Source organism: Bremia lactucae, linkage group LG1 (genome assembly GCF_004359215.1).
Source record: "Bremia lactucae strain SF5 linkage group LG1, whole genome shotgun sequence".
Lineage (NCBI taxonomy): Eukaryota > Oomycota > Peronosporomycetes > Peronosporales > Peronosporaceae > Bremia > Bremia lactucae.
Genome location: NC_090610.1, coordinates 5,405,302 through 5,420,791, shown reverse-complemented (window position 1 = coordinate 5,420,791; position 15,490 = coordinate 5,405,302). Strand labels below are relative to the sequence as shown.

The 15,490-nt window shown below is 43.0% G+C and overlaps 6 protein-coding genes across 6 annotated transcripts; 3 read left to right on the top strand and 3 right to left on the bottom strand.

Moving 5' to 3' along the window:
* Nucleotides 1-923: 923 nt before the first annotated feature.
* Nucleotides 924-2,681, top strand: CCR75_000558 (uncharacterized protein; the record flags this gene model as incomplete). The annotated part of the gene is made up of 1 exon (XM_067958665.1): nt 924-2,681. One exon carries the CDS (start codon nt 924-926, stop codon nt 2,679-2,681), a length of 1,758 nt encoding a protein of 585 aa, XP_067822383.1.
* Nucleotides 2,682-2,802: 121 nt separating this feature from the next.
* On the top strand, nt 2,803-6,766 carry CCR75_000559 (uncharacterized protein; the record flags this gene model as incomplete). The annotated part of the gene is given in 3 exon segments (XM_067958666.1): nt 2,803-3,639; nt 3,656-3,769; nt 3,831-6,766. 3 exon segments carry the CDS (start codon nt 2,803-2,805, stop codon nt 6,327-6,329), a joined length of 3,450 nt encoding a protein of 1,149 aa, XP_067822382.1. The 3' UTR covers nt 6,330-6,766.
* On the bottom strand, nt 6,516-7,517 carry CCR75_000560 (uncharacterized protein; the record flags this gene model as incomplete). The annotated part of the gene is made up of 1 exon (XM_067958667.1): nt 6,516-7,517. One exon carries the CDS (start codon nt 7,515-7,517, stop codon nt 6,516-6,518), a length of 1,002 nt encoding a protein of 333 aa, XP_067822779.1.
* A 194-nt stretch (nt 7,518-7,711) lies between these two features.
* Nucleotides 7,712-8,172, bottom strand: CCR75_000561 (uncharacterized protein; the record flags this gene model as incomplete). Its single annotated transcript, XM_067958668.1, has 2 exons — nt 7,712-7,738; nt 7,804-8,172. 2 exons carry the CDS (start codon nt 8,170-8,172, stop codon nt 7,712-7,714), a joined length of 396 nt encoding a protein of 131 aa, XP_067822780.1.
* A 753-nt stretch (nt 8,173-8,925) lies between these two features.
* On the bottom strand, nt 8,926-11,072 carry CCR75_000562 (uncharacterized protein). The gene is given in 4 exon segments (XM_067958669.1): nt 8,926-9,447; nt 9,526-9,592; nt 9,607-9,750; nt 9,830-11,072. 4 exon segments carry the CDS (start codon nt 10,295-10,297, stop codon nt 9,122-9,124), a joined length of 1,005 nt encoding a protein of 334 aa, XP_067822781.1. The 5' UTR covers nt 10,298-11,072; the 3' UTR covers nt 8,926-9,121.
* Nucleotides 11,073-12,530: 1,458 nt separating this feature from the next.
* Nucleotides 12,531-13,773, top strand: CCR75_000563 (uncharacterized protein; the record flags this gene model as incomplete). The annotated part of the gene is made up of 3 exons (XM_067958670.1): nt 12,531-13,107; nt 13,184-13,318; nt 13,384-13,773. 3 exons carry the CDS (start codon nt 12,531-12,533, stop codon nt 13,551-13,553), a joined length of 882 nt encoding a protein of 293 aa, XP_067822782.1. The 3' UTR covers nt 13,554-13,773.
* Nucleotides 13,774-15,490: the final 1,717 nt, after the last annotated feature.

Sequence of the window (15,490 nt, the reverse complement as noted above, 5' to 3'; positions counted from 1 at the left end):
GGGAAATGTGGTCCTTGGACGGACTACAAAGTGCTACCACGTGTAACGGGGCACTATGACTTGTACTGCTTCAGTACAAGTCCACTTCGCACTGCTTCATTTGCGAGTGGTGCCTTACGTTATTTCACGTACACTAGTACGTGCAGAGGAAGACTTCTCTTTAAGGTAACTAGCTTAAAGTGGGTAAAATGAAAACTAAATTTATATAATCAAGTATCTCTTTTTTCTATCTTTGTAAATGCTAACTTAACTATAAACTAATACTAACCATGTAAATGAATTCTTATCTATCTTATCTTGTAACTCTCTCTGATTACTTCTACAGCTGATTAGTCTGCGGAATAAATAGACATAATGGTCTATACCTATTTATGGATAAGAATTCTGAACATTACTATATAAAGTAATATCCTCCAAATATTATCTACCTTTTAGATAATATATTAATTAACAACCTTTAAGTGTTAATTTCATGTAACGATACACCCCGTTACACGCAAGGCCGAGCCCTCAAAAGCGACGAGCGGCAACAAATATTAAATATATATATACGTATAGCCAGTCAAATTCGTTTTTAAAATGCAGCCAATCATAGCTCGCGACTTAAGCTTAGGGGTTCTGCATTGGGGGGGGGGTTGTTAGCGGATCCCATTAATAAATTGATTTCTATGAAAATGACCAATCGACCGCTTACCTTCTAAATACATACTTCCAATACATCTCGGATATTTTAATGAGTCACATGTAAATTTCAGCTCTGTGAATTAAAAGTTTATTCGTTAAGTTCTAGTCTCCGTTTTGTCGATGACCATGTCATCAAAATTGCTTAATTACCGGAAAGTCATAATAAGAGCAAATTCCTCGGCCAATCAAAACTAAACTGTCAACTCGCTTTTAAAAAAAAACACACAAGTGCATTGGTCATGCCACGCCGGCGTCTGCTGCAACTCTTGCCACTCCATCGCCGACTCTTCTGCATCCTCCCCAGTCTACAGAGTCCTGCTGTCTCACTCACTCAATTTACTGCTACTCGTTACTATCGTGTTTCATCCTCGAATGAGTCCACGAAAAACCGTCGCGACAGCAGTAGCACGTCCTGGAATCAATTGGTGCTTGCGCTTCGCACCTTTCACTCGTTAGAGCGGCATTTTGCCGTGCCATTCAGCTTTGTGATTCCTACATGTTCTTTGTGGCCGAAGGAATTGCATCAGTTGCCACTCGGTGTAAAAGTTCATCGTTTTTTGCAGTCCGTGAGCAAATCAACGGTAAAAAAACCACCTCTACAAACCCCAAAGCACATTGCGCAACTCCAAGAACTTGACGACATGGGGTTTCCATTATACGAGTGGCACGATTATCAATTTCAAGAGGTTTGTTTGCCTGCTCTTCAAACGTATCAAGAGCTGTACGGCGATTTATTTGTGCCGCAAAAATTTACCGTACCTGACAATTCCAAAGCCACTGATGGGAATCTCTGGCCACGTGCAACAAGAGGATTTAAACTTGGATTGGCCGTTGCGAAATTACGCAAACAGATGCAACAGCAAAAACAGCGAGCGCAACAGCCACAGCGTCAGGATTCCAAAACGTGCATGCGTGCAGTACTCCCACCTTTGGCCCCACGGCACGTGGAGGCTTTAAATGCCTTGGGATTTGTATGGCGAGTGCGGGATACGAAATGGTACGACTTTTTTTTACCCGGGTTACGAAAGTATAAAGAAATAGAGGGAACAGCGGACGTCCCGTTAGCATTTACCGTACCGCTCCATTCGTTAGACCCACGGTGGCCAAAAGCATTAGAAGGGTATTTATTAGGACGACACGTATACATGGTACGCGCTGGAAAGTACGCGACGCAAGTTCGCGAGTGTTTAAATGAATTACAAGACCTTGGGTTTTCCTTTCGACTGATGGATAAAGTCTGGACCGAGAGTATTTATCCTGCTTTGCATGTATTTGCAACTCAGTATGGCCACTGTGACGTGTGGCAAGACTTTGTGGTTCCATACGACGATTTATGGCCAATGAAATCATGGGGACTCAAGCTTGGGGATACGGTTAAAAACATCCGTCGCGGGGCATACAATACACAAGTCAAAACCGTACGATCGGAATTAAATGCCATTGGATTTGTCTGGAATGCACGGCATCGATTAGAAAAGACAATTCGAAAGATTGTGATTCCTGCTTTATTAACGTATCAACGTCTTCATGGCCCCGAGGCGGTCGTCACGACGGACTTTATTGTTCCTGATCGGGATATGAATTGGCCCATTCGGACGCGAAGTTTTCGACTTGGACAGTGGATTACACGTGTCCGGTCGGGTCAAATTGTCTTGTCATCGAAACTACGTACCGAGTTAAACAACGTGGGCTTTGTTTGGCGCTCAAATGATCAACGATGGCAAGAAGTCTTGTTGCCTGCATTTCGTACTTATGCGAAACTTCACGGTGGTTCCTGTGCGGCCATGAGTACGAAATTTGCCGTACCTCCCGAAGCTCCGTACCCCCGAGCTGCTTGGGGGGTTAATTTAGGCGGTGCATTATGGCATATACGTAATGGGGATTCGTATGTGAATTGCCAAGAAAAAGCACGCGAGTTGCAAGTGTTGGGGATTTTACCTCTTCAGGCAGTGGTAGAGGAGGATATCTGCGATCCGGTACGCGTCGTCGTAAGGTAACCTGACTATGGGAAAAGAGCCCTTTTATACATAAAATAGGCAAGAATACACCAAAACACTGAATCAAAGCGCCCCATTTTGTACAAATCGGTACCACGTGTTTTAAACTATACCTCGGAGAATGGCGCTATACGCGTCCATTGTACCCCACTTTACGCGCGAGCTCGTGTCGCCGGGGGTGCACGTGGGGTATACAGATGAAGGCGGTGTATGGCAATTCGTGGCTCCCTTCATCTCCCAGCGTTTACCCTTGCGAGCAATCGAGTGGCGCAATCTCGTAGGCGTCTTGAAACGCATTGACCACTTACCTCTTACTTTTGTTGAAATTGCTTGCGTCTCAAGGACACTTCCCATGGCGTGCATGTACTTGGTCCAATGCGAAGATTTAGAACACTACAAAAACGTCGTCCGGCCGTCGTTACGACGTTGGGTCGACGCGATGAATACTGCTAACGTCGAGTGGCTCGTGCTCTATGTTCCATTAGGCACACGTGCTAAAGCTGCCACGAATGGACCCCATCTTGTCTATAAAAAGATTCTGGATCGCTTACGTATGGACTTTGCCTCTCGAAAGCCCAGTCGACTATCAAGTGGGGTGCTGGGGTCTCCTTTGACGCTACTTGACCGAGTCTGTCAACTTGACACCTTTATTGGGACAAGTGTTTTGGGACAGCCTCAACAGTATGATGCACAGTATACGGATTTATTACTGTGTTTAAAACACTGTGTTATGGAGGCGTTCCAAAATAAGTGTATTCAATATGAAACCCAAGTCAAGATTCTTCAGGGAAAACGCCATGCTGTAGGATGGAACTTTGGCACGTTTTTTAAAACAAAAGAAACCCTTGCGCTCCTGTATCAGCAAATGAATCTCCAAGACGATGCTATTCGACATGTACGACGAGTTCGTAAAGCATATACCCACAAAAAAAAACGCGAGTTGAATTCGATTGAGTGTGTATGCTGTTTGATAGTTTGACGAGCTCGACGCCGTGTTTGGCAACTTAACGGAAAGCGAGATGCAATCTTTTCCAGACAATTCCGTACTTGCCAAGACCATTGTTGACGCTCTTTTTACGCTCTCTCCCGTAAGTATACACGTGCAATTTCTAACCTGTACCTCACAATCTCTCGTATGTGTCCTTGCAGCTTGCATTGCCATTACACGAAATCCTCGACGTCATTGCAGCAAACCACGCATCTAGTCGACTCATTGCGCTATACTCTTTCTGTCGTCAAATCCGCTTGCTCTACGTCATGAAAAGTTTTCCACAATTGCTCGAGCGTGCCCATGATTTCATCCCGTCATTTCTAACGGACTTACGCCACTTGGCAACTACAAAAACTCTCGAATGGCATCAACCTGCCTTATGGGCTGTTGCCGCGTGTTTAGAAATCGCATCCGCCTGTGAGCGCTCGTATACTGGTCGTGATAACAAGGAATATACGACTACAAGGATCTCGGACATTTCTATCGAAGAAATGGCCCGAGCTCTCGGGACAGTAGTATACCTTGCTCGTTGTATACTTAAGACATATGTACGAACACCTTGTCCGATACCAAGTGATCGGACAGTCACGGTACCAACATCATGGTACCACCACTTGGACCATATGTTTGTCCACTTGTCCAACCACAATACATTGCCGTTCGAACAATGTATTGTGGAAATTTCCCATCTTGCCTCCATGCATTTTTCGCACGCCAAACGATATCGTTTTGCCATGTTTCTTGACCACGAATGTGCCCAATATTATCTTCAATACAATACATTGTCCACTGCATCAAGTCTCTTGCGTTCAATTGCTCAACAGAGTCATACCGAAAAGTGGTGGCGCCTCTATTTCACTTGTATGCATCAACTTTGTCGCACGGAACTCGCTCGTAATCAATGGCAAGACGCCGTCGTGGCGTGGTTTCAAATGATTCAAGTTGTTTCCGAAAACCACGTCGAAACGAGTCATACGGACCTCTTTGATGTGATACCAACCCTTGTAACAGCGCATTGTACAAACGTGGCAATAAAACAATGGCTTTCTGTGTTCATTCAACCAAAATTAAATCTGACGATCATTCAATCAAAGGACAATGTATTGGAAAAGTACGACGTTTGTGGAACGGTAGCATTCAATAATGTTTTTGCCGTTACGATTTTCTTGGATTGTGTATGGATGTGTTTTCAAAGGAAGGAAACGGAGGTTTACGTGCGAATGGAAGAGAAATCCGTTCAATTGAAAGAAATGTCGAGCAGGATACTTGAATGGACTCATTGCGGCGTGAATGGAGGACAATATATGTGTATGGAAGTCGCTTGTAGTATTGGAGGTCGTGTATTTTCATTGCTTCCAAACGATCAATTGGCGTGTTTTGATTTTCAAATACACGAAGTGAACAAATCGATTCAAGTTGCAATTGTGAGTCCGTCCGTGTTGATTCCACCGCCCTTTGCCTTGATGGAATTTGTGCTTGTTTCGATCGAAACTCATGAAGAAAGATTGGAAAAGGGGAGATTGATAGTGCAATTGGAATCGCCCATTCTTCGTGCACAGAGTCCCAACGAGCTTGAAAAGCTTGAAACTGGTGTTCAATTGATGGGTTGTGGTGTTGTACACGAGCCATGGGATAGTACTTCACTTTCAAAAGTTGTGGCCAAGCTTCAATACAATACTTTTCAAGACAATTCGGATTGGAATCGAACGAGTGTGGTGGTCCCTCTTGTACCTCGTGGAACACGTGCAATGTACGTGGTCGCGCTTGGTATTTCTCGATTGGATTCCAATGCGTGGAAAGCTACGATTGCAACACGGAACGAAACGAGTATTGGATTGCAAGCTCGTGTCGAGTATTGTCGTGAAATGCACGATGTGACGTACATTTGTCACTCGGATCGAGTCTTTCAAGTCTGTGAACCACTTACGGCGGTTGTTCGGCTTTCGCGCGTAGGGTCTCGCGTCTTTGTGTCCATTGTACTAACATGCAATCCTTTTGAATCAATTATAATGAAGGATTACAATATATTGCTTGAACCCAATGCAATTTTAACGATTCACAACGATAGGAATGGTTCTTTACGTGGCTCGAAAGTACAAGTTCAGGACTGTGTCGCTTTTGCTTTTACGCTTGCGTCCACTCTAGCAACGAAAGACAACGTGGAACTCAATGTTACGTGTTCATTTGTGTTGAGTTTTTATTATACGAATGATTTAAATTGTTTGAAAACAATGCATGTGGCGGTACCAATACACGAAATTCAAGGCACAGGGTATCAAATAAAGGTGCAACAACTTGTACAACACGAGAATCAAGACGATACGAGCGGCATACGAGTGAGTGATGTACTTGTATATCAAGTCGACGTATGTGAAGAAGAAAGTTTGTGGCCCCAGGATCATCGTGACAATGTGAGTACAATAAAATTGTATCTCGACACAAGTAGTGAAGTCGATTGGATCCTTCTTGGGAAGCAACACGAAGGATTTACATTGGACTTTGGTGGACACTTTTGTACCCAAAAGCGACTTGTACCTACACGTAGTGGATCCTTGCGCTTTCCTGCATTTCGACTCGAAAAGAATGGCCAAGCAATTGCCTCTTCGCGCGTGTATTGTCCGCAAAAAACTCGACGGGTGCTTGTACAGGACAATTAATTATTGAGAAAATATTGTTGGACGATTTACGAAATTTATATAAAAAATGACAGTTTTATTAACGGCAAAAAAAAGCCCAAGAATTTATTTTTCGTTAAGTTTTAGACGTTGTGACTTAATAAAAGGCTTGTTAAAGTGATAATAAAATAGCACTTCCCTTCCAGCACACCCCTTACGCCAAGCTTTTTACTTGAGTTCAAATTTAATCTGCGTCAGATTTTCGCTGAAATCCCATAGCTTCAAAGCTTCTGTTTCCGATTTACTTAGAGCAGACGTATCTTCTCGACTAGGAAAGCCATAGTAACCCAAATATTTAGGTCCAAAAAAATCCCCACCTTGAACATTGTCACCCGTAGCAGCGTACAGAATCGACAACCCTCCCGTTTCGGAACTCTGTTGTGGCGCTAAAGATACCGTGCGAATAAAAACCCACCATTTCCAGCTATCTTGATTTGTCTCAAGTGCATGCTGCATAATGTTCGTACTGCTATATCCAGGATGAGCTGCTGCCGCAGTGATATTGTCAATCCCTGCCGCTTTTAAACGACGATCAAGCTCAAAAGTAAAGAGAATATTACAGAGTTTCGAGACACTATAGGCTGCCATCTGTCCATACTCTTTCTCATTATTCGCTATAATGTTATCTTCATCAAAGAAAAGGTTTGCATAACGATGGATAATACTACTTACAGCAATAACTCGAGACGATGGACTCATTTTAAGTTGATCGAAAAGGTGTGCTGTCAAAGCAAAATGCCCGAGATAATTCGTAGCAAACTGAAGTTCGTAACCATCCACTGTCTTGGTATACTTGCCCCCAAAAATCCCGGCATTATTAATGAGCAAATCCAATCGAGGATGCATCTTCTTAAACGTCTCACAAAATCTGTCCACGCTACTTAAATCCCCCATATCCACAAGCACAAACTTGACGGTTCCAGGTTCAGGTGCGGACCGGATAAGCTCTTGAATGTCAGCTTCCGCCTTGAGTCCACGTTCTCGATTACGGCACGCTAGAATCACGTCGGCTCCTTTTCGAGCTAATTCGAGTGCGACGATAAAACCGATTCCAGAGTTGCCACCCGTAACAATCGCAATTTTATTCTTTTGCGACGGAATGTGTGTGGCGTCCCAATCCTTTGGGACATCTGGCTGCGATGTCGTTACTTTACTAAAGCTGCTACCCATGCCTCTCTCAACCAAGTAAGATGGAAATGAAGAGGAATTGATGAGCATTTCAACTCGCTTTGGGACGTAGTCAAAAGCAGTAGCTCATAAAAAAAAACGGCGATTAACGGGATTCAAAAAGTTCTTGGGAAATTATAGTGACAAAATTTGAAGGAACCGTAACAATTCGCTTTAATTAATGAAAAGAATTTTATTCAATGGACGATTCCGATATTTCGGGACTACATGGAAGAATTACGAAAGCTTCAAAGCTTTAGCCGTTATGGCTGTTGTACCATTTTCTTACCTTGTCACTGACTTTTTCACGTCTTTTTCTTTTCACATGCGCAAGAAAAGCTTGCATCATACGTTTTTCGAGAGGATCAATGCAATGGCATTCTTTCATTGCGGTAAAGTCGACACCGGTTAATTCGAAGACTTTATAAAGTGGAAACGTCTCCGCCTCGTGGTACCACATATTAAACACCACACTCTGGAGTTTCTTGGCGAGTTTTGTATCCATTGTGTTGTATTCTACTGCCAATTGAAGACGCAACATTAATTCTTTTTCGTCTTTTAATAATAACATCTCGACGAGGTTCTTGATCAATTGGTGATCGATTTGTTTCGTGTCTACAAGTTGAAGAATGTCCTTTAACTCATGGAGGTCGGTCATTATTAAACCTCCATCGTTCGTGTTTCTACCAACCTGCTTTCGCTTTAGCTTTGACAGCCAATTATCAACATTCGAGATTCTTTTGAAATTCGAGAAAAAGGAAGTAGTACTCCGCAATTCATCTTGGTCATTGTATTCCGTTCTCAAGTGCCGTTGGACGATAAAGTTGTTTTGAGCGTCACCAATTACGCGAGCTATGGGATTAAGAACGGAGGTTGTGGCGTTTGTTACCTCCAATGCATTCTCGAAAGTAGCAGCTACGACAGCATATATCGCGATGTGAAGACTTTTCATCGGTGATAAGATGCGAGCAGTGGGTGTGGTTTCTAATAATGCGGCACTAGGTACATTCGTTGTCCAACCGTTTTAGTGGCTAGATGTCATCGGTTTGTGTTATACAGTTTGTCGATACGTAGCAATGGGCAAGTAAAGGGTCTTTGTGGTGAATGAAAGGGACACTTTGTAGAAAAGGAGCTTGTTAATGCGCAGATTTGTGTATAATTGTCAAATTAGATACAGTGCGAAGCCGATCAAGGCAGTCCTCCCTATAATAACGTATCCTTTTTTAACCGTATAACCTTCGCTTACTTATAGTAGTTGACATCCACTTTTGTTCAACATACTTCTTTCTTTACTTCGATAACGAATAATATCGGATAACTTATAGATAGAAGGATACACGTTATTATCCAAGGGCGTTTTCCTCTTCTGGATGGACAACCGCATGGATTCTGGCTAGATACGAAAAGAAGCTTCAGATTCTAAAATTTTATTCTTTCTTAAACCTTTTTTCAGTAATGAAATTTTACTGCCACCAATATCTTTTTGGCCATTCATACTTGCTCCATCGAACCAGACTTGTTCCAATCATTCCATCTCCACTTCCAGTTCGTCTCGTACCCCCTTAAGAGTCTTTTTATCATACCAATCAATACCCAAAAGAGCTTCATCATCTGTTAGCATCTTCAAGATCGTTAGAATGAATCGACCGACAACAAAGTTCCATCAAGTGCTGTATTCTCGGTAAAATCTCGTCTATCGTAGCAGCCCCCAACTCGTGCTTGAGTTCTCGGACAAGAAGACTCATTTGCCGAACTTGTCGAACGCCAACAATATCCAATGTATCCGTATTGCTTGTCGTACCCTTCCTCTTTTCAACGACAAAATTCAGCCCCTTGCCATTGTCCAAATCTCTCGTTTCCATCTCGTTACAATCATTTCCTTTCAGTCGCTCTTTCAGATCATGTAAACACTCGACGAATGACGCGTTTTCTTCTGCAGTCAAGCATTAAAACATCAGTATTTATCCATTTGCTAGCGCAACAACAAAGTGATAGGAAATAGCTTACATACTCAAATGAAGAAGATTACAAATCGTTCGTACAAATGTTTTGGTTTCATTCACTTGTACGTAAATTTCCTATTCACACACACTTGTGAATTCGTCACCATTTGATTGAAAACAAGTAATGCATGGGGTATTACATTCATCTTTGGAAGCACTTCATGGATCGTTGAAACTTGAAACAAGTGTGCAAAGTGCTTGAGTATCGGATGAATCCAGACCTCAGGTTGACACTACACATAAGATCATACTATCAAGTCAATTCAAACAAGTCATGCAAACGAGTTTCTTAACTCATCATTACTGACAAACCTTTATCTCCGCCAGAATTCGAGTCGAAATGGTATTGTCACACAAGACCCTCTTTTCAAACTCCACTAACTCCGAGACGCATTGAATCGCACAAGAAAGCGTCAATGAAAAAGCATTCAAATCGTGATTGCAATTGTCGTGCGTATCCAGCACAGTACACTTTCTCGTGCGTTGGCAAAGCTTTGCTAGAATCAACGTCTTAAACCTCGTCAACTCCTGTCGTTTTTCATGTGCACGTTGCCATTGTTCTAGCGTCAATAAAACATCCTTTAACTTGAAACGCGTCACGTTTTGACCGCGTCTATCTTCCTTGGACTCGTAGCCAACACAAGTACACACAGCGCGAATAAATGTCTCCATTCGTGGGACAGCCGCCACAACCCGACAGAGTTTTTCAAGACTTGATGGAACGAGCGTAATGTCCGTCACGTGAAGGAGTTCACACACGTACTTGACAACTTGTAACATTGTTTCTCGTGAGAGTGTATCCCATTGAGTGAAGGCCCCATACTGTTGTGTTTGACTTGGATTCGCTTTCGTTTGACTTTCAACTAAAGGTATGCAATCGTTTCGATGACATTTGAAACGAGATGTGGCGTTTTGAATCCCGTGTGTTTTTCATGCTCTAATTCTTGAATCCGTTCACGAGCAGTAACCAAATTTTGTTCCATTGTGACCATTTTTTGAATCCGCTGAGCTTCCCGATCTCGTAATTGGGTCGCAATAATTTCTTGCTCTTGACGAGCAGCTTCGAGTTGCTCTACCAACATGTCATCAAACGAATGGACTGCATAACTAGAATTGTGATTAGCGTCTTGCTCCCACATTGGTGATTCGTTTGGACGCGCTGCAAGTGGTTGTCGAGCAATGGTATTGTTTAAATCTCGAAGTTCGTTCGTTAAAGCATCAAGTTGAGCTCTCAAGTGATCCATTTCAACGTCGAATTGGTCCTGCTGAGTTTCATACATGCGAATCAATTCAAGCGTTTGCATATCTTGCGTCTTTGAACGACGTGGTTCACGGTCGAAGTGCGTTTGAAACATACGTCGATCACGCGTTGTATGGAGCTGGTTTTGGTGGAAATGTGGTTGTAATTTCTCTTGCATCCGTTGTAGCAATACTTCTTTCGCTTGAACACGATGTTCACTTACTTTCAATTGGTGTTGCAAACGAAGACACGAGGTTTTGAGCTGTTTCGAGGATACCTCGGCACTCTCTCGTTCTTTCTTTTGCAACGCCTTGATAGAATGGATTGAAACAAAAGAATTGGGTTTCAAAAAAGAAAAGTATTGGCATTGCAATACAGAAGCGTACCTTGAGTCGTTGGATGTCGGTTTTGGCTATTTGCAAAGCTCGAAGCTTGTCTTCTTTTTGTTTTGCCAGACTTTGCAACTCGATTTCGAGGCGACTTTGGACTTTTAAAGTGCGTTTGGACGTTAGTATCATCTCTTGAATTGTCTGTTTCCGTATATGAATGATTTACAATACAATGTATTGTGTTCTTTTCTAATTGAAACGCACCTCATTCTTTTCATTTAATTGTACCACCACGTCGTGAATCAATTGGTACAAAGACTCTTTATCTGGAATCATCTCACCCGATTCTAGACAGCAAAATTGCACAATTGGAAGCCCATTTTGCCGTAGTAAATCGGATAGACCGTTCCATATATTGTGATTTCTTTCAATTGCGTCGAAATGTGTGCAACTTGTAGACAGAATGTGGTCCTGACCATCATTCTCGTTTTTTGCTTTCTTTGATTGTGACAAGTCCGTGGACATGTCACATGATTTCAGATCAACGGATACGTCATCATGATTACGCGACAATTTGTCATGTAACAAAGTTAGTGGCGAACTTAGTGACCAAGAATGATGGTCTACTTTTATTTCTTCCACTAGGTTCGGCTCATGCGTCTCGGGGGTCGACATAGACACCTTATCACTGCCAATACATGACGTTTGTACACCCAAAGCAATACTCAACTCATCGTCTAAGCAACTACTGGATAAACGATACGATCCTGAATGCACCAACGACGGTGGAAGTGACGTCGATGAGGCTGCAGATACCAAATCCGCAGGTTTTATTTGCTCCGGTGACGTCATTTGATATCGTGATTTAAATAATGACGTCCTTGAATTGTCACTAAATTGCAGATTTATCATTGAAGACGACGACGCCGCAGAAAGTGGTCGGATATCACTAATAGGAGAAGTGTCACTAACTCGCGAGGATTCCGACCCCCCATAAAGCATCGACCGGTCCAAGGAGTCATTCTGGTGATAATGAGACCCCGTAGCTTCCATCTCCTCCCCACGTTCATTAGTGGTGTCTCCACTACGTCGTGTACAACCTCTAGCCAAGAGCAGATCCTCGTCTTCGAGCAATACAAACCGCGGTGGATCGGGCGTTCTACGAATATCCGCGTCAATCAGTAGCAGCTCATTAACCAATTGCTCGTCTCCGCTTAACGATGCGGGACGTGACATTGAATTTGAGATACGAAAGCCATTGTCGCGCAAAAATTGGTCGACACTTGACAAGCTCTCTTCATCCATAACGAGCGATTGTTTTTTTTAGTAAGCATGTCTCGACTATTTTTACAAATAAAAAAAATACATTTAAGGAGCAATTTTTGAGGATACGTAAGAAAAAAAACGCTTGACAACTGAAAAGTTGCGCTATTTCTACGTGCTCATGCCGAGTAGGGTGGTCGCGCCGATAGTACTGCTACTGCTACTAATCTCTAGGATCCATGGCTTTCATGAAGATCCATACAAAGTGCTTGGTATTACACGCTCTGCTTCGGATGCCGAAATTAAGCGCGCGTATCGGTTATTGGCGCTGAAGTGGCATCCCGACAAAAATCGATCCGATCCGATGGCAAAGCAGCAATTCATGCGCATTGGGGCTGCTTACGAAAAGCTTATTAATCCAATAGCATCAACGAAGCCACAGCAGTGGCGACAGCAACAACATCGTAAGGGTTACCAACAGAAATACGCTCGAGGGTACGACTACCAGACACAGTACCAAAAGACTGTATCGTTGGACCTGACGACGCCATTGTTAATCATCCTTGCTTTGGCGGCACTTTTGGGAGTATTTGGACTTCATCCAATCGAAAAGGTATCATCCACGCCAAGTCAATTCAACACAGTAGCTACAACATTTGCGCCTTCGAGTTTTGAGTTTAAGTCTCTATATCTGACGGCCAAAGGAAGACGAACACTCATTTTCTTTCCCGATGAAACACATGGTTGCAGTGTAGAAGGTAGGGAATTTGACAATAGCAATGACATGACATGGATGTCGAACCATTTTAATGTTTCTAATCCTGCAATTTTTAGACCAGTTTAAAGTGATTGAAAAGTTCACGAAAGAATTTCAGCACGACCCGCTGACATTTTGCTGGATGAATCTACATGCTCAATCAAAGGAAATGCAATCGGCATGGCAAAAGCAGTTTAAGAGCACCGCAACGCGTACGTTGCCACATTTTGATTTCAATTTTAGTATTTTGAGAAGTAATTTTTGATACGGAATGCAGCCTTTGTTGTGAGCTTAAGTTATAGAGGCCAAAAAATTTCACTCTTGCCTTCTCGGCAAAAGAGTTACGATGGTCGAGAAGCGCTTGAGAAGGAGGTTCGTTCATGGTTATTACGTTTATCTGGCGGTGAAATATCTCAAAATGTGTCAAGTCTTGAGCGTTTTGAGTAGATTTTTTTTGTCAAAACTTTATGATAAGAAATACATTGATAGAAATGCTTATGGGGGTGTACCGCTACATGATATTATTTCTTGTAAGAGGAATAAGAACTATTATTTCCTATGAGAGGAACTAAATCAAGAAGTACCAAAGTATTATCTTTATCTATTTTGACTTAAATAGTTCCAATATTACCAAATTCGGTAATATTGACGCAATAAGACATTACTTTTGTTGATTGGTTTATTTAAGTTTAAATTAATTCCGTCAATCGTTAAAAGACACGATTGTGCGGTGCGCAACTATACATAGTTGTTATTAGTATAATAAAGTCAGCAGTAGATAGAAGATCATTACGTAGGAACTTAATATATAAATGCAGTTATATTCTAAGTCTTAGTCTAGAAATCGATAAGCTAAGTCCCCTTTGCTTCATAACAACCATCCTCTGTACCTTTGTGTTCGTGAAGTTTCGAGGCACCTCACCTTCACTGTAATCAGTGAAGGTTGAATAGTACTGTTATCAGTACTAGTGAAATGTACCCGGCTACATCTTGTAGCACACGTAGTCCGTTCAAGGGCTCACGCACGTTTAATCCAACATGGACTTGTTGGATGATGATGAAGGAGGGAGCTTTCAAGCCTCTCAAGAAGGCTATCACGCAACACGTGAAATGTTTACTCATTTTAAGTGACCTTGAATGGAAAGCGATTGAACGGATGAGTTCGGTCGTAGGTGGGCCAGACGATGGCGCCATGCTGTTCACTTTGAACACAGATGATTCACATGCGGCCATGGCCGAGTTCATACAACACGAATTCGACGGGGCCCAAGACAAAGTAGCCTTGCTTCACCAACAAGGCTATCAACACACGGAGGTGTTGAGAGAACAGCATGCTCAACAATTACAATTGTTGAGACAGCAGCATTTACATGCTGCTAGTGGGATGACGCTTCCACATCGACCTAAGAGCTTAAAGTTAGAAATCGCTAAATTTAAAGCAGTCGAAGGCGACTCCTTTGATTGTTCGTCGAATTAGACGACGCTATCGAAGCTCGCCATATCAGTGATGATGCGACGAAAGTGAAATTTGGCATGTCCAACTTAGCCGGACATGCTAAGTCTTGACCCTTGGGGCTCAAACTTTTTGACTCATTAGTTTTTACGTCGTATGAGGTCTTTAAGACCCGGCTCAGGCAAACATTTGAGCCGCCACGTGTAAATCCAGGGCTCGAGCCGAGCTCCTGGATTTGAAGCAGGGCAAGCGACTTTCACGCTGATGCCCAACATACACGATTTCTGGTCAGTTTTACGTGAGTCATCCGATTACGAACACACACAGGTTACTGTGTTCATCAAGGGTCCTGTAGATGGTCCTAACGGTTCCGGCTCGAATAGAGACGCTTGAATAAGCGGTCTCTGTAGCGGAGCAAAAGGACTTCATCCTGAGATAGCCTTTCGCCCACTAGGGTGCTTATCGTCCACCGAGACGACAAGGAAACGGAGGTCCAGAACTTATGGATATCTCGTATGGAGACAGCAAAATACCTCGCCCTTCAAGTTACAAACGATTTGTGATCGTTATAGAAAATTGGGCCACTACGCCTACGACGCCCAAGAGTTTAGTGCCCCACGGCCACCGCTTAGAAGCACTAAGCGGAAGGATCGGCCTATTACATCGTCGACTTATACCAGCAGTAGCACGCAATGCCTGTTGGCGGGCACGTCGTAATGCGGCCACGCTCTACTTAGACACACACTAGCACAGCGAGGAAGCGGTTTAACCTGCTTCTCTTGCGTGCAGTGAGGTAGTTGTGGTGGGCGCGTTAGCGACCTCACCTAACACACTAAGTACTCTGGTTAAGTGTCGTCACGGGAGCGGTAATCCGGCTCCTCGTGCGCACTTACCAAGTAGGAAGTAGTTTTCAGACTGATTTATATTTAAT